The 18,649-nt window shown below is 45.6% G+C and overlaps 1 protein-coding gene and 1 long non-coding RNA gene across 3 annotated transcripts in view; one reads left to right on the top strand and one right to left on the bottom strand.

Moving 5' to 3' along the window:
• The window catches only part of cul5b (cullin 5b), a 45,463-nt gene that overhangs the window by 13,437 nt on the left and 13,377 nt on the right, over positions 1-18,649 (bottom strand). Inside the window, exons 5-14 of one of the 2 annotated variants that reach the window (XM_034177672.1) lie at positions 14,890-15,031; positions 12,348-12,493; positions 11,259-11,339; positions 10,876-11,014; positions 9,897-10,027; positions 9,212-9,319; positions 9,060-9,124; positions 8,848-8,980; positions 8,553-8,684; positions 4,834-4,957 (exon numbers count right to left, since the gene is read on the bottom strand). In XM_034177672.1, the coding sequence (XP_034033563.1) occupies positions 4,834-4,957; positions 8,553-8,684; positions 8,848-8,980; positions 9,060-9,124; positions 9,212-9,319; positions 9,897-10,027; positions 10,876-11,014; positions 11,259-11,339; positions 12,348-12,493; positions 14,890-15,031 (1,201 nt within the window). The remainder of the gene's footprint in view (positions 1-4,833; positions 4,958-8,552; positions 8,685-8,847; positions 8,981-9,059; positions 9,125-9,211; positions 9,320-9,896; positions 10,028-10,875; positions 11,015-11,258; positions 11,340-12,347; positions 12,494-14,889; positions 15,032-18,649) is intronic. The other variant, XM_034177673.1, reaches the window with a different exon arrangement.
• On the top strand, positions 1,552-18,456 carry LOC117516814. The gene is made up of 3 exons (XR_004562549.1): positions 1,552-1,564; positions 17,420-17,424; positions 18,310-18,456. It is a non-coding gene; the product is annotated as an uncharacterized LOC117516814 (long non-coding RNA).

Raw genomic sequence — 18,649 nt, 5'->3', positions numbered from 1 at the left:
TCAGCTTTTGATGTTGTTAGGTCAGGGCCACGTGGTCAGGGCAGCAATCTTTTTGGGGGTCAGTTTCTACTCCATTCGCGGACACAACATGTCCAAGGTACTTCACAGATGTTCTAAATAATTGACATTTCTCTGACGAGAGTTTTAGGCCAAATTCTCTCAATCTCTGAAGAGCTCTCAGTAGACGTTCTTCAGGCTCCTCAAGTGTTTCTGAGAACACAATGACGTCATCGAGAAAGACTAAGACCTCTCTCAGGTTCATTCCGCTCATACACTTCTCCATGACTCTCTGAAATGTACTGGGGGCATTAGTAATCCCTTGAGGCATCCGGTTAAATTCCCAGAACCCCATTGGTGTCACAAATGCTGTCTTACACCTGTCGTCCTCATCCATGTCAACTTGATAGTAGCCAGACTTGAGGTCCATGATTGAGAACCACTTCGACCCGGTGAGGACTGAGAAGGCTTCTTCAATGTTGGGTAAAGCGTATGCGTCCTTGATTGTCTGTCTGTTCAATTTCCTGTAATCTATGCACAGTCGGATGTCACCATTCTTCTTCTTAACCACAACGATTGGAGACGCGAAGGGGCTCTCGGACTCATGTATCACACCAACATCTTGAAGTTCCTTCAGGTGTCTCCGAACAGCCTCATAGTCGGAAGGATGGATTGGTCTGGGTCTCTGTTTAAATGAAGTTGGATCTGACAAGCGTATCTTGTGTTTGATTTCAGTTGTGTGACCAAAGTCGAGGTCATTGAGCGCAAAGACATCAGATACTGAATTGAGTTTCTTAGTAATTCTGTCCTTCCATTCTGCAGACAGAGGAGAGTCACCAAAGTCAAAGGCGAGTTTGCCACCAGACACATGCATGGTGTTGCAAGTTGCAGAGGCTGAGCCGAGACGTGGTGGCTCACTCTGGGTGACTTTGTTGCCCTGTGCAGGTAAGCATGACACAGCCGTGAGGAATGAAAGCTTTGCTATGTCATGGCCTCTGGAAAGCCTGATGTCATGTGCGGTCTCATTCTTAACTAGTACAGGCAACTGAGGGACTTGTCATGACATAGCTACAGAACAGGAGGCCGGCAGGTAGGCTGGACTGAGGGGGCTCAACTAAGAGGGTGGCGTTAGTTGATACAGGGACATGTCTGGCGTATCCATTCAAAGCCAACCTTTCTCCTGCAGGAATGATGACACTTTTTGCTCTGTAACTTCACAGTCCCTACTCGTCCATTCTGCTGGTTTATCTTGAATCTGTTGTACAAACTTTTTACTAGTGGGGAACAGTTGCCACTGTCCCTTCTGTGTTCCTCATTCTGGGTGGGTGCACAATTCTCGTAAAGAGGATCCAGAGCGTTTGTGCCAACCAAGAAGGGGACATGCATGTTGGTTCTGTGGTCAGGCACCACAAGTGCAAGGGTGTGGATCTTCACAGGTTTCCCCATGATGTTCTCTGGGAAATCAATGCTAACCTGGATGTAACCAGAGTAGGGCACGTCTTGACCACCAGCCCCTTCTATGTCTAACAAATCTTGAATGGGATAAATCGGCAGGTGTGAGAGGTGTGTCTTGTGAAAGGATTGGGAAACTGTGGTGACCTGAGAACCTGAATCTAGGAGGCTATCGCACTGAACACCCTCGATGACAACAGCAGAGGTACACTTTGGCCCTATTAACCTATTGGAAGAGCACCACCCAGTGGCTGGCTTGGGGAATGGCTTTCACATAATACAGTTTCTCTTGTCCGGTGTTCTGGGGATGTTTTGGTTCGTGTGGGGGTGCAGTGAGTCCCTCTACTGCACCCTGTCCAGTTTAAATGCCCGTACTGAGTTTGCCATTGATCTTGTTTTGTCTTCAGTTCTCTGTATTTCTGGTCCACCAGTGGGTTTGTTGGGGGATTTTCACACTGTCTGGCCAAGTGACCGTCATTGCCACACTTGAGCAGAACCAAGCCTTCGGCATGGGCTTTGAAAGTGTCTGTTGGGAGTGACTGCAGCTACAGCACTAGCTGAAGGGGTTCAGTAACTGTAGTCTGGGGGTTTTTCTAGCATACTTTTGCTTTCGTTGTTCTCTCTTGCTTGTGAGCTGCATTTTTAGTTCAGCAACCTGCTTACGTAAGCCTCGGTTTCGTTAATGTATGTCTAGAGAACATTAGCGCTCGGGTCATGACAGAAAGATGCTTCTTCCACTAGCTGCATGTTCATGGATCTGGTTTTGTGCTGCCTAGATGGCGTGCAATACGATCTTGCTTGGCCGCTCTGCGGTCCTTCCTCTGTTCTCACTTGAAGCAGAATCCGGAAAAATCTTGGGGCGTCTCTGTTTCAGGCCTAACTGCAAGGACAAAATGAGAGACGGTCCAGCATCCACGTTGGAACTGCCGCAGCACCTGGTTGTTGGCGTACAGCTTTGGCAATAACGCCCTCTTTATGACTGTAGTAATAACACCTGCAGTCACTGCAGGTACTCTGAGGCTCTCTCTCCAGCGTTCTGATGAGTGCTGAGAAATCTGCAAAAATCTCTTGCCCGTCCTCCACTAGTCCATAGCTGACTCGCGAAGCTTCACATAGTCAGAGGGGGCTGAATCTGGGCCTAGTTGTCTCACTAAATCTGAGGCTGAGGGGGAGGAGGCTTTCTAGGATTTGGATGTCGCTGTATGTCACGGGGGTTTTGTCCTGATCATGAGTGCCACATGGAGAGCACGTGTCTGAAAATCTGCTTCGTTAGCAGGCTTGGGAGTTTGCCTGAGAAGGGACGAAGGCGTTTGAATCTTGGTTTGAAGTATCAACTTTGTTGTTTTAATGACATGCTCTACTATTATCTTCTGCACAACTGGTGGGTTGACAATGTCTTCACTGAATACTCTTTGGGGAGTTTGGAATGAATGCCCTGTAGTGTACTTGGTTTTAGGGGTGTGTTCAGGGAATAATGCTGAGGTGGGCATGCACTGATGTGTTTTTTACAAACCAGGGGGGTGCTACTGTCATCAGAGTCAGCTTCGCTATTAGAGCTAGTGTCGCTACTTAACTCTAGGGGTTCGGCCTTGGGGGGTTTCTGAGGAGTGGGAGTCATTCTATAAGCCTTATCTACACGCCACAATATCTCAGGATTTCTAGGACTGGAAAAGTATTCAACTGCTTCAGATAGTAGGTTAGCTGATTCCTCTGATTCAAACTCCACAAGGGCTTAACACCATTCGCTTGCCCTGTCTGTCTAACTCCTAGCACCTTTTTCACTGTCCATAAGTGGAACAAAATTCGGTAATCTGCTCGTCAGTGTCATGCAACGTAATACCTCAACATACACAGCATTTCTCTAGTTAACACCATATGTATTTTCAGTATCCATGGTAACCAAAAAGTGTAAATTCAATTCACAGTATGAACTTCAAACTATTGAAATGGAAAAAAGTCGTACAATGTATCTTATCAGTCCAAACCGGCAATAAAAATAGTCAAAAATAAACATATACTCCTCCTGGCTGGCTCGCCAAATATGTAAGGGAAGGTATGGCTCTTTAGAAGTTATCAGAGATATTAACTAAGCGCCCTTGAGCTAAGGTTCTTTTCAAGGAGGAGAAATAACACAATTATGACCCAGTAAGCAAAGTTGAAAAACCATTGCCGCATTTATTTAAATAATAAAGAACACATAAAACTCTTTATCTTTTTTTTTTTCTATATCGTCTCTTTAAATTGTCCTTTGAATCATCAAAGAGGGAAATAGGAAAAATAGAAAAGTAGAAAAAAAACCTCAGAGCTCTGATAAAATAAAATAAAATAAAATGAATAAACCCAAAGTCCATCAATGTTCATCTACCCGGGTAGTATGTTTTTTTGTTTGTTTTTTTTTTGTGTCCCACGTGCGGGTGTGTGCATTAAATCTCCTTATCTGGAGCCTTTGGATAGAGACACAGGAAGCAGGTGAGTGGCAAGACGCTCCTCTTCTGTCTACTGGCCACGCGTGCATCCAGGGAAGTTCATTGATGAAATCAATCTCTCAGGAAAAAAAAAAAAACAACCTGCATAGCAGGGTAACAGTACTGTAAATAACTCTTCTTAATCACTCTCGTCAGATCTGAAACGTATCTTCGATATCTTAACTCAAAGTGCAGTATTTCAAACGTAATAGTCCATTCAGTCCATAAACTGCACAAAATGGAATTCGGTCGCTAGCTTATTAGGTCAAAACATGGATTCGAAACAGCATTCACGAGCATAGCAGTTCATTAGTCAGTTCAACTCCAGTTGGTTTTTTAGCTTACGGTCAAAATACATCAAAGTTGCTCAAATAAGCTTACACATGAAATCATACAACTACATGAACCTATACATCTTCATAAGTTAAGTCTTATGTGCTCAGTTCATGTCTTTAACCAAAGACCATGAATCAAAACAATGTTAGCTAATCTCGCACCTAGCGTGGGAAGAAATGAAAAAAACTCACCGGAGCAAAGGAAAGTATATACACAATAATGCTGTCGGGGTCTTTTCTTGCACGGATCTTGGTTCTCACAGGATTAATCACTCAAAACAAAGTAGTTTTTTTTTTTTTACTGAATCATGAAAATAAAATAATAATTTAACTCATAGTAGTCTTTGCTTCACCACTATCCTTCAATGCAAACGTTTCCTTCACGTTTGGGATCTCGCTCTGTTCACATAGCAACAAGTGCTCTTCATCTACTAATCTCCCTTCCCAACAGTGTTACTACTGACCCTAGTGGACGGGAATGGAATTTCAAGTACATAGATAACAGCACATAGGAAATATAATAGAAACTGTCAATGAGATTAACTGGAAAATTTGAGTGGGTTACACACAGTTGTACCGCTCACCTGGTAAAGCAAGCTTGTTATGTTTGTGCATTTCTTTGAAGGACTGGTTGAGGTCTTCTGACACCTTGATGTCCTGAAACATCCGTGCCAGTTTGTTCACATAGTCAGCTGGCATCCCTACTTCCTGTGAGGGCAAATGACATCAAAAAGTCAGTTTTGTTTGCATTTAGGGATCCACTCATCACCCACACTGCGCCCCCTCTAGCTGCTACCTTATCGTGGTGGGGGAGTTTGCGTACCTGAATGATCCTAGGAGCTATATTGTCAGGGGCTTTGTGCTCCCTGTAGGGTCTCCCAAGGCAAACAGGTCCTAGGTGACGGGTCAGACTAAGGGCAGTTCAGAATCTCCATGACCAGTAAAGATCAAGGACCTGAGACGTCGCCCGGTATGGCAGAGCCGGGGTCCCACCCTGGAGCCAGGCCTGGGGTTGGGGCTCACGCGCGAGCGCCTGGTGGTCGGGCCTTAGCCCATGGGGCCCGGCCGGGCTCAGCCCGAAAGAGCGACGTGGGCCCGCCCTCCTGTGGGTTCACCACCTGCAGAGGGGGCCATGGGGGTCAGGTGCAGAGAGGATTGGGTGGCGGTCGAGGGCGAGTGGACCGGTCCATGCTCACAGCCCCTGACTGCTGGGACGTGGAATGTCACCTCGCTAGGGGGGAAGGAGCCTGAGCTTGTGCGGGAGGTTGAGAGATACCGACTAGAGATAGTCGGGCTCACCTCCACGCATAGCTTGGGCTCTGGTACCCAACTCCTGGAGAGAGGCTGGACGCTTCATTTTTCTGGCGTCGCCCACGGGGAGAGGCGGAGAGCTGGGGTCGCATTGCTTATTGCTCCCCAGCTCAGTCGCCAAGTGTTGGAGTTCACTCCGGTGAACGAGAGGGTCGCGTCCGCTTTCGGGTCAGGGACAGGTCTTTCACCGTTGTCTCGGCCTACGGGCCGAGCAGCAGTGCAGAGTACCCAACCTTCCTGGAGTCCCTGGGAGGGGTACTAGATAGTGCTCTGACTGGGGACTCCATTGTTCTCCTGGGGGATTTCAACACCCACGTGGGCGGCGACAGTGAGACCTGGAGGGGGGGTGATCGGGAAGCACGGCCTCCCCGATCTGAACTTGAGTGTGTGTTCAGTGTTGGACTTCTGTGCTAGTCACAGTTTGTCCATCACGAACACCATGTTCGAGCACAAGGGTGTCCATAAGTGCACGTGGCACCAGGACACCCCTGAGCTGGAGGTCGATGATCGACTTTGTAGTCGTATCATCTGACCTTCGGCCACATGTCTCGGACACTCGAGTGAAGAGAGGGGCAGAGCTGTCGACTGATTCACCACCTGGAGGTGAGTTGGATCTGCTGGGAGGGGAGGAAGCCGGTCAGACTGGCAGGCCCAAGAAACAACTGGCGGAACTCTTCTGTCAGCAAGGTCTTCAAATCCCACCTCCGGGAGAGCTTCTCCCAGATCCCGGGGAGGTTGGAGACATGGAGTCCGAGGGGACCATGTTCTCCACCTCCACTGTCGATGCGGCTGCTCGTAGCTGTGGTCGCAAGGTCTCTGATGCCTGTCGCGGCGGCAATCCCCGAACCCGGTGGTGGACACCGGAAGTAAGGGATGCCGTCAAGCTGAAGAAGGAGTCCTACTTATCTTTGTTGGTAGGTGGGATGCCAGAGGCAGCTGACAGCTACCAGCAGGCCAAGCGTGCCACAGCCCATGCAGTCGCAGAGGCAAAAACTCAGGTCTGGGAGGAGTTCGGGGAGGCTATGGAGGAGGACTATCGGTCGGCCTCGAAGAGATTCTGGCAAACCATCCGAGCTTCAGGAGGCAGAAGCAGCTCTCCACCCGCACTGTTTACGGTGCAGGTGGGGAGCTGTTGACCTTGACTGGGATGTTGTCGGGCGGTGGAAGGAGTACTTCGAGGATCTCCTCAATCCCATCGTCACGTCTTCCGAAGAGGAAAGCAGAGACTGGGGGACTCAGAGGCAGACTCATCCATTACCCAGGCCGAAGTCACTGAGGTGGTTAGAAAGCTCCTCGGTGGCAAGGCTCCTGGGGTGGATGAAATCCGTCCTGAGTACCCTTAAGTCTCTGGATGTTGTGGGACTGTCTTGGCTGACACGCCTCTGCAACATCGCGTGGCGATCGGGGACGGTGCCTCTGGATTGGCAGACCGGGATGGTGGTCCCTCTGTTTAAGAAGGGGGACCGGAGGGTGTGTTCCAACTATAGGGGGATCACACTCCTCAGCCTCCCCGGTAAGGTCTATTCCAGAATACTGGAGAGGAGAATTTGACCGATGGTCGAACCTCAGATTCAGGAGGAGCAGTGTGGTTTTCGTCCTGGTCGCGGCACACTGGACCAGCTCTACACGCTCCACCGGGTGCTCGAGGGTTCATGGGAGTTCGCCCAACCAGTCCACATGTGTTTTGTGGATCTGGAGAAAGCGTTCAACCGTGTCCCTCGGGGCACCCTGTGTGCTCCGGGAGTACGGGGTCCGGGGTCCTTTGCTAAGGGCTATCCGGTCCCTGTACGACCGCAGCAGGAGCTTGGTTCGCATTGCCGGTAGTAAGTCAAACCTGTTTCCAGTGCACGTTGGCCTCCGCCAGGGCTGCCCTTTGTCACCGGTTCTGTTCATTATTTTTATGGACAGAATTTCTAGGCGCAGCCAGGGTGTAGAGGGGGTCTGGTTTGGGAACCACAGAATCTCGTCTCTGCTGTTGCGGACGATGTGGTTCTGTTGGCTTCGTCAAATCAGGACCTTCAGCGTGCACTGGGGTGGTTTGCAGCTGAATGTGAAGTGTCCGGATGAAAATCAGCACCTCCAAATCCGAGGCCATGGTTCTCGACCGGAAAAAGGTGCTTTGCCCTCTTCAGGTCGGTGGAGTGTCCTTGCCTCAAGTGGAGGAGTTTAAGTATCTCGGGGTCTTGTTCATGAGTGAGGGATGGATGGAGCATGAGATCGATAGATGGATCGGTGCAGCATCTGCAGTGATGCGGTCGCTGTATCGGACCGTCGTGGTGAAGAGAGAGCTGAGTAGGGGGGCAAAGCTCTCGATTTACCGATCGATCTACGTTCCGATCCTCACCTATGGTCATGAGATTTGGCTCATGACCGAAAGAACGAGATCACGAGTACAAGCGGCCGAGATGAGTTTCCTCTGCAGGGTGGCTGGGTGCTCCCTTAGAGATAGGGTGAGGAGCTCGGTCACTCGGGAGGAGCTCGGAGTCGAGCCGCTGCTCCTCCATGTCGAAAGGAGTCAGTTGAGGTGGCTCGGGCATCTTTTCCGGATGCCTCGCTGGAGAAGTGTTCCGGGCATGTCCCACTGGGAGGAGGCCCGGGGAAGACCCAGGACACGCTCGAGGGACTACATATCTCGGCTGGCTTGGGAACGCTTTGGGGTTCTCTTGGAGGACCTGGGGAGGTGTGTGTGGATCGGGAGGTCTCGGCGGCTTTGCTTGAGCTGCTGCCCTGCGACCCGACTCCGGATAAAGCGGAAGAAAATGGATGGATGGCTGGATCATCACCCTGTTCACAGTATGCATCCCGTTGCAGATGGACGAATCTAAGATTGGATGGCATAAAAATGGTGATGATGAATATTTGGGTCGTCTCATATTTTTGGTATTTCTCAGTGTGATGTCACTGAAATCAGGTGGTGAATGGGAGGAAATGAGATGTTGAGTTGAGAAAAATGAAGTGGACACACACACACAGGTAATAACAGAGATCCTACCCTGAGCCACTCCACCATGTTCTCCTCTATCTCGCTGTCGGCTGAGATGTCCAGGATGAGCCGACGGGTCAAGTGGGCTTTGTGATAGCGCATAAACACGTCCTTGTTCTGGACATACTTTAGAACCAACAACTGCAATGAAAAAAAAAAAAAAGTGTCTTGGGGGGGGGGTGGGGTCGTCTTATAAACAGGTTTGTCTTATATTCAGAACAGTATGATATTAACAGGAAAAGGGCCTCTGAGTGTTCAACCCGACCTTTGACAACTGCTTCATATAAAAATATTTCAAACATACAACTTCTTTGAGTTTGGCTTCGAGCTCTTCGGACGTCAGCTTCTTGCTCAGTGGCGTTTTCCTCAGCAGCATGTCGCAGTAGTTTGCCAGCAGCTCTGGACATTTGGACTCCGGCTGTGTTTTCAAACCAACCCTGAAAACACGGCAAAAGAAAGAAAAACACCTCATTGCTTCGGCTGGTTATCGGTGCCACATGCAAAAGTGCAGCTTACCCCTTTTGCTTCATGGGAAGCTCCAGTTTAAAGATAGTGGCGTCATTGACGACAGCCTTATACGCCTGTTAAAAAAAGGTGAAAACAGTGTTGCCGTCAGTTACGAGAACTCTGTGACATACTGGAGCATTGCTGGTCGAAGCGGTGCTCACTTTGTCTCTGGCTGTGAGGAACCGTGGGTCATCCTGAAATGCTTCTTTTACCAGCCTACTGAAACGATTAAACAAGGTCAGCAGCTGCTCCACGTATTTCTCAGAGTCCTGAGGAGAAAAAAAAATTTAATTAAAAATGAAAACCAATAAATCTAAAGAAAAAAAAATCTTATTCTAGCCAGAAACTGAAAAACAAGAATTCTTGTCAGGTTGTCAAATTTACGATGGTCCTTGAACTAATCATTTGCATCAAACACTTGTTAGGAAAAACAAGTGTAACAGTGATATTTCAGCAAAATAATTTTATTCTATGTCTCATTTAACATTTTGCAAGAAATAAACTGTTTCCATAATTCATATTCAATGCATGATTTTTATACTCTGTTGCATTTGGGTAATTTCCAAAAACTAAAAAATGAACAAAAAAGGGGAAAAAGATCATTCTGGATGTTTTTCCTTTAATTGTTTATTATTCAACCAAGGTTCTAGTTTTTGGAAATCCCACCAAATGCAACAAAGTATAAACATTTCAAAGTTAATCATGGGTGAACCTTTTTTTTTTAATCAAATCCAAAAATAAAAAAGACTGATTTTCATTGTTTTCTAGCAAAAGCTCATAAGAATATGATACAGGACTATGGGGTTCTAAAAAAAAGTTGTATCCCCTGGAGTGTGTGATGCTCACCGACGTGATAGTCTCCGCTGACGCCACCATATCAGCCAGACCGGAGCTCATGATGTGATCCTCCAGGTCCTTCAGCATAGGCTCAATCCCGCTGGGTACTTTGTCCATCAGAGAGAACATCAGACGGAGCTCTGTGAAAAGAGGGAAAAATGACATCATCGCTTTGAAGAGACAAAACATCACAATAATTACCATATCGACTTATTGTGCAATAGAGTGACCTCGATCACTTTTCAGACCTTAGTATGTCCTTCTGTGTTTATATAAGAATGTCGCCAACATCATGTTAGATTAAACAGTGTGGATTTTACTGCAGCAGTGGAGCAGTTCCCCACCCTGCATCATGGAAGCCGAATGGACAGAAAAGTTTTGATCCTGGTGGCAAAGCCCCCCCGCCCCCACCACACACACACACACACACTGACCAGAGTGACAGTGAAGCAGGTGAAGTGAAGAGGACGTGTTACTCGATGCAAACGTGTTTGTTTGAACAACTGCAGAATTCCAAACAGAAAGGTTGGAAGAATGATCTGAAAAAAGCTGAGGGAACATTCTGGGTTTAAGCTAAATTAATGTTAACATAAAGAGTCATTAAGTCAGCTTGTTTAAGGCCTTTTTTGTTTAGGTACAGGTTTTGTTAACAGAGCTGGAGAGCGCATCTTATTTGTTGTTAATTTACTTTTTACATTTGAATATTTTTTCCATTTTTCCAGTTCAAATGTTTGAATCTCCTTAAAAAAAATTTTTATTTTATTAATCGTTGAAAGTCTACTTGTATTACTAGTTGCACCTAATGCCGACTTTTATTACTTGCGACCTGTACGATGACTTATTACTGTGTTGTTGCATCTCTGAGAAGTAGCAGCTTAGTGAGCAAGCGTTTATGTGCAAACACTTCCTGATTATGACAAATTGTTCTTCAGGTGTTTTCATACTGAAGCAGATAGTGATGATGGGTGGGCGATTTCCTGGTGCAAACCTGAGCTGGCTGAGCCTTTGGTGGGCGCAGTCCGGCCGTACTCACTCTCTGTCTCATTTCGTTTGATCATGCCTGGACACTCAGCTAAGATGGTCTCCTTGAAGGACGTTACCAGCGCACTGACACAACATTCCATTAACTGGGAAAACACACCAGTTATTTACATGGAAAATTCAATATGGAACATTTTGCAGCATATGTTGAGATTAGCGATGACTTAAGGTGTAAAGGGGCCTGATGTCTTAATATGATCCAGATGAGACAAAACCAGCAAAAACACAAGCAGAGTTTTAAAATGTGGAGATTTAAAGCAGATAATCTGCTATTTATTCTGAAATAAAATGACAAATGGCATCTTATGAAGGCTCGGTGCTGAAACTCACTGCTTGGACAGAGTTACAGTCTCGTCTGGTCTCCAGGTATCGCAGTGCACGTTTCTCCTCTTCCCTCAGTTTAGAATCTGCCTGCATGGGAGAAAAAATAAACACCACAAAAAAAATTCAGTCTGGATGCTTTTGCATCTTTGTTGGCAAGATTCTGTCAGTTAATAAAATTGTTTTACATGAGTCTACCAGTGAGTAGAATTTTTTTTGATGCACAAACACTAAAATTTAAAGTATTTTTTTATTTATATACATTTTTATTTATTTATTTATATTTATTTTTATTTATTTTGTTTTATAATTAACCATATTCATGTGGAAGACCTCTTGCTGACATCCTTTTGTCTGTGTTCTAACGTCTCAAACAATTACAGTAACTCCTGCCTTTGATTTTCAGGTACTGACCCTACTCGTGAGGAATAAAGGTCAAAGTCAAAGGTAAAGTTCAAATGGATCAGGTGGAGTTAAATGTAGGTCACAAAGGTCAAAGTCACTGTTAACATACACCCTCAAAGACCAAATATGAAGGGCAACTTTCCATTCAGTTTAATTTATCTACAAGTACTTTTGGTTTATCCCCAATAATGTGGTCGCTTTGACCTCATTTGAGGACAGAAACAATCAAACATTAAGTAATTTTAAGGTCACGTGTCACCATTTTACTAATCCTTAGCTCGGGCTGACAGATTGCTTTCTGGTTTAAAAATTCTTTGACAGTCTATGCAGAGAAAATTGCTTCAAATCTGAATAATTAAATGCAGACTACAAAAAAAGAAAAAAAAATCACTCAAATCCAGCAGAACTTTGCTTTTAGAGGGCATGTTGTCCCACTCAGTCTGGTCTCCTTGAGGTTTCTTCTTGTCATCCAAAATGCGGGAGTGTTTTTTTCTTCTTCTTGCCCCTGTTGCCCCTGTGTTTTGTCTGGGGGGTGGGCAAAGTTGGGCAGTAGTCACGTGACAAGTCCCAGGCCGAGAGTTGTGATACGTCACTGTATCAATAAACTGAATAGCACGTCCGTGTCCAAATATTTGTGGACCTCGCTTTCATAATTCCACAGAGACGATTCACCAAGCTGTAGGTTTTACTCACATATTTCATGTAATTCTGGACGCCGTTTTGCTGGAGGTAGGCCGGTGCCTGAGTTCTGTAGAACCTTTCGGTGGAGTCCATGTAGGCCTTCTCAAAGTTGTCTCTGTAGATTTGCAGTTTATCATCAGGGTTGGAGCACAGATTCACTGTTCACACAGAAAAACGTGACATCACAGTCCAACACTCAACTTACACAAAAACTGTATAAACCACTTTCATAAGTCACATCTACAGACTGCAGTTTTGATTTTTACCATCTAGGCCCACTGTTATTTTTTGTATTTGTAATGTATTTTAACTTAAGCACTTGATTATACTTTATGAACACTTGCAGTTGGTTCGGTGGTGTGGTGGATGTAGCGAGACATTGCACCAGCAGTGGCTCTCAGAACTGACAAGAAAAGCAGGAGGAACCCATCTGTAATTTGTACAACGCTCACTTTGTCACAGGCAAAGGATCGTATGTTTGATGCATGGACGGAGTTCATCACGTACGTGGGGGATAATATTACAGAATTTATGACATTTAGTTGTCCTAACTTGGCTCGCGTTAACTCTAGCAACATTTCTCCCTCAACTCCTGGAAGATATGGGCCTTAAGGCCAATTGATGGAAGATAACAGATCTTATGAGCTGAACATCAGCATCATGCAAATTAATCTCAAAGCTCCAACTCCTCAACTGTTTTGACGTCGAGTCTACGGACATCTGTCAAATTTAATCATCAACAAGTCTTCCTCCCAGTTGCCCTCTGGTTTTGGTCCAGAAATTAAGAGTGTTACACAACTGAAGGGGTGGTGGCCAAGTGGTTAATGTGCTTGGTTTCACTTCAGAAGGTTCCAGGTTCAAATCCCACCCCTGCCACATTTCTCCATGTAATGTGGAGTTGCGTCAGGAAGGGCATTCAGCGTAAAACTTGTGCCAATTCAACATGTAGATCCACCTTGGATTTGCTGTGGCGACCTCGAGTGCAAACAAGGGAGCAGCCGAAGGGACTTACTTTACACAACCGAAAGAAAAAGGTCGCAGATACAAACAGCGGAAGTGAGATTCCTCCGTCAGGTATCTAGGTTTACACTCCAAGACAGGGTGAAGCTCGACCATCCAGGAGGGTCTCTGAGTACAGCCGCTGTTTCTTCACATCGAGAGGAGCCAGCTGAGGTGGTTCAGGTGTCTGATGAGGATGCCTCCTGGTCATCTCCCAAGGGAGGTTTTCCAGGCATGTGCACCTGGGAGGAGGCCACGGGGAAGACTGAGGACATGCTGGAGGGATTAAATCTCCCAGAAACAGAAGACTAGGCCGAAGATAGGGAAGCATGGGATGAGCTGCCTAGTCTGCTACCACCACGACCCAGTCCCGGATAAGAAAATGAATGAATAAAGACTGTTGTCGAAGTAACCATGTCAGCTTGAATCTCTCGGAGCGTTGGATCCAGACAGTTTTCCCCAAATACATTTTCCATATGCCTCTGATAGGTGGATTCTGTCACATGACATTTATTATTTGTCCCACTGTATCGGTGATGTAACTAGCTTGTATTTTAATACCAAATGTTTAGCTATGTACTTTTTTTAAATTAAAAAATACTTCCATAAAGCCAGGAAGCTAAACTCACAGGAACATCTTTAGTGCTCCTGGAAGGTCTTACTCACTGGATTCAGGAAAGCAAAGGTGCATTTCCACACATACTGCAGAGCTCCTCGCCAGCTCTCGCTCTGCTCAGCGGTCTGTCAGCGAGTGGCCTCCTGGTCACTCAGAGCCTACTCTGCCCCCTGCTGTTGCTTACCAGTTAAGTCAAATCTCACTTGATGTGAATCTATTTAGGTGTGATATAAACAGATAAGCACTGCTGCCTCACAGCAATAAGGTCATGGGCTCAATTCCCACCTGTGGCCTTTCTGTGTGGCGTTTGCATGTTCTCCCTGTGTTTGTGTGGGTCCCTTCTGACTGCCCCAGCTTCCTCCCACATCCAAAGACATGCAGGTTAGGTGGACTGGTAACATTAAATTGTCCATAGGTGTGAATGTGTTTGTCTATATGTGGCCCTGCAACAGACTGGCATCCTGTTCCGGGTGAACAACACCTCACGCCTCACAAGTAAGTGGTTGAAGATGAGTGAGTGATAAAACAGACAATGTTTTCCATTCGTACAACAGCAAGAATATTTGCACGAGTTGAAAGATGAAAATGAGGCACCTACAGAGTCAAAGGAAACATTCAACCTTTGAGCTCGTGCAAATATTCTTGCCGTTTCACAAATAAACATTCACCATTTGTTTACTAAACAGATTGTGCAGTCATGATTTTAAATCCAGACTATAGGTGAGAAAACGCCATGAACCTACGATAAAATGGTTTGTAATTTGGACAAAATGATTCTAGAAACTTGGATTCTAACAAAGTATTGGATTATCGTCATTTTAACAATACACCAACACTCAGGAGCGACGAGGAATCAAACTCACAGCATCTCTGCTAATAAACAATCTGCTGTTCTACAGAGACTACATGTGAAAATCTGCTGGCTATAATGTTGCTCACCGTAGGACTCTCGCACTCCGATGACCAGCTGCGAATCAAAGGCCTCGCCCAGCCGCTCGGCGTGTACGAGCTTCATGGCGCTATCTTGTAACCGGTTCTTAATGTTGGAGAAGATGGACTCGTTCCACGTGTCCAACATCAGCTGCAGAAATCACAGTGAGGACAGACAAAAACAAAAAAAAAAACCCTGATATTTTAAACTTTGTGGTCTGGGTGAAAAGTTTTTTCCATTGTTGTTTCACGTTTTCTGCACAGTGACGTCACAGCACAAATGAGTTCATTTCCTGTCAACCTGTTCTATCGGGTGCATACATTCAGAAATAGACACTTTCAAAAAGTCACATATCACCCAAGGACAGAAAAAAGATTTACTGCCCGTTTTTCTCCGTGCACATGTGAGGACTATCTGCTGTGCTGGATTCTTGTTTATTTGGTGATAAAAGTTTCACTCAGCAGGAGACACAAATCTTCAAAATTTGGATAAATTCTTCAAATGACAAAGGATCTTCTGGATGTAACTTCCAGAGTTCTGAGTAACTACAACATTGCAGAGTTGTTCATTTCATTTCAGAACTAAAGAAGTGAGCACTGTTGCCTCACAGCAACAGTGAGTAAAATGTTCTTTGCTCAGATTCAAAAATAACGTGTAAAGGCTTGTTTTTATGGGGTCAAATCATTTAAAACCCCACATAACGTGCATGATATGGTGAAGAACACTAAGAGAAACAGTCTTTACATATAATGATGTCAAGTGAAAACATGCAAAAACTAAAGAACAAATGCTCAAGAACAGGACGTTATGAAAGTTTTTACGTTTTAAGCAAATTTGAAGCTAGTAAATACTCTGATACTTTAACTGCAAAAAAAAAAAAAAAAAAAAGATTCAGGTGGACTGTGATGAGAGGTTGATCTATCATCCGCCCCCCCACCAGATCACCAACAATTTATTCATTTGACTGACTGATTGATTGATTTTTGGTGGAAGATCTATGGGCAGACAGAAAATCCTAAAAGTCTAGGTCTCTAAACCAAACCGGTTCCCCACCCCCACCCAGGGCCTCTAGAAGGGCAAATACATATCTTTAAGGCCAAAATCGGACTTGCTACAAAAAATTAGTTTTTGAAGTTTAAAAATCTCAGTGCGCCAATGACTGCCCAACTTCATTTTGACTGGCGTCAATCTGTGCTGGGAGGAGTGCCGGAAAATTGAAAATTTTTCACAGGCAGTTGAGGGCTCTGCCCATTAACATCACCAACCTGTGACCTCCAGCATTCACTGGATCGGTTCACAGCCGAGTGTGAAGCGGCTGGGATGAGGATCAGAGAGGACTTCTAAATCTGAGGCCATGGTTCTCAGCAGAAAACCGATGGATTGCCTACTCCGGGTAGGAAATAAGGTCTTGCCTCAAATGAAGGAGTTTAATTACCTTGGGGTCTTGTTCATGAGTGAGGGGACAATGGAGCGTGAGATTAGCCAGAGAATCAGCGCAGCAGGGGTGGTATTGCATTCACTCTACCGTACTGTTGTGGACGAAAAGGAAGTTGAGCCAAAAGGCGAAGCTCTCGATCTACTGGCCAATCTTCCTTTCTACTTTCACTTTTCACCTATGGTCATGAGGGTTGGGTCATGACCGAAAAAAGTAGACTGCAGGTACAAGCGGCCAAGATGTGTTTCCTTCGGAGGGTGGCTGGTGTCTCCCTTAGAGATAAGGTGAGAAGTTCGGTCATCCGTGGGGAGCTCGAAATAGAGTCGCTGCTCCTTTGCGTTGAAAGGGGCCAGCTGAGGTGGCTCAGCATCTGGTAAGCATGCCTCCTGGGCGCCTCCCTAGGAAGGTGTTCCAGGCACGTCCAACTGGGAGGAGACCCCGGGGAAGACCCAGGACTAGGTGGAGAGATTATATCTCCACACTAGCCTGCGAACGCCTCGGGTTCCTCCAGTCAAAGGTGGTTAATGTGGCAAATGAAACGGAAGGTTTGGGTCCCCTGCTGGAGCTGTTGGCCCCGTGACCAGATCCTGGATAAGCAGTTGAAGAAGTGATGAGTGATAATAATAACAATAAGTTTTCTTATTTTTTAATTTGTAGAATTTGAAGGTTTTTTCCATCTGCTCACAGACATCCCCCCAAACACCACCAAACCCCCCCCCCCCAAAAAAAACAGGCAAATCTGAGATGTGTGTGTGTGTATATATATATATATATATACACACACACACCCTGAACAAAAATATAAACAACACTTTTTGCTCCCATTTTTCATGAGCTGAACTCAAAGATCTAAACATTTTCTATAGACACAAAAGACGTATTTCTCTCAAATATTGTTCACAAATCTGTCTAAATGTGTGTTTGTAAGCACTTCCCCTTTGCCGAGATAATCCATCCCACCTCACAGGTGTGGTGTATCAAGATGCTGATTAGACAGCATGATTATTGCACAGGTGTGCCTTAGGCTGGTCACAATAAAAGGCCACTCTGAAATATTCAGTTTTATCACACAGCACAATGCCACAGATGTCACAAGTTTTGAGGGAGCGTGCAGTTGGCATGCTGACTGCAGGAATGTCCACCAGAGCTGTTGTCCATGAAATGAATGTTCATTTCTCTACCATAAGCCGTCTCTAAAGGCGTGTCAGAGAATTTAGCTTTACATCCAACCGGCCTCACAACCGCAGACGACGTGTAACCACACCAGCCCAGGACCTCCACATCCAGCATGTTCACCTCCAAGATCATCTGAGACCACCCACCTGGACAGCTACTGCAACAACTGGTTTGCAGAACCAAAGAATTTCTGCACAAACTGTCAGAAACGGTCTCAGGAAAGCTCATCTGCATGCTCATCATCCTCACTGGGATCTCAACCTGAATGCAGTTCGTCATCGTAATTGACTTGACTGGGCAAATGCTCACATTCAATGGCGTCTGGCTGCTGGCCAACTGTATGCAAAGGAGATGTGTTGCACTGCGTGAGGCGAATGGTGGTCACACCAGATAATGACTGCGTTTCTGACCCCTGCCAATAAATCAAAACTAATTTCAGAGTGGCCTTTTATTGTGGCCAGCCTAAGGCACACCTGTGCATGATTATTGCACAGGTAAGTGCAATACACAATACAGCCCAAACACTCAAACCATCTGAATATGCTGTGTGGCACTGTAACACTTCCATAAAAAACAGAGAAAACGTGCATCAATCTGTCCCATTGTGATATTTGTCTGGCTAATCTAAAGAGCACTAACTTTACAAAACGGCACACAGTAAATATTAAGTCTTTTAACCTCACCCGCTGCCTGCTTTCAGCTGGATTCATCATTAAAGTCTGATGAAAAACTCTTATCCACAGAAGACGCCCTTGTTTAAGAATACCACATCTGGAAATACTTTAATTCCTTATTGTGGAATAAAAAAGTCCATCAGTGCAACATCATTGTTTCAGAAACCTGACCAATGAGATGTGCCGTAAGAAATCCCATCAGGGGGAGTATGCGCTGGCCGATCAAGAGCACCGTCATTCACGGTGGAGGCGTGGAGCAATCAGCGGACCGCATGGAGGCTCAAAAAAATCGTTGATAACCTTAATTTTTGGGGAAAACCTCAAAAAAGCAGAAACCCACGTTTCATATTATATCATATTATAATCAACAGTTTAAAAGACACCCCCCCCTTTATTCTCATCGGATCTCCATTGATCTCATATATGGCACTTTGTCAACCCCAATTGACAGAAATCCCTCGTAGCAACGGAGAATCCCTGCTT

Source organism: Thalassophryne amazonica, chromosome 9 (assembly GCF_902500255.1).
Source record: "Thalassophryne amazonica chromosome 9, fThaAma1.1, whole genome shotgun sequence".
Lineage (NCBI taxonomy): Eukaryota > Metazoa > Chordata > Actinopteri > Batrachoidiformes > Batrachoididae > Thalassophryne > Thalassophryne amazonica.
The sequence above is the reverse complement of the archived record's forward strand: the minus strand, read 5'-3'. Positions and strand labels throughout refer to the sequence as shown.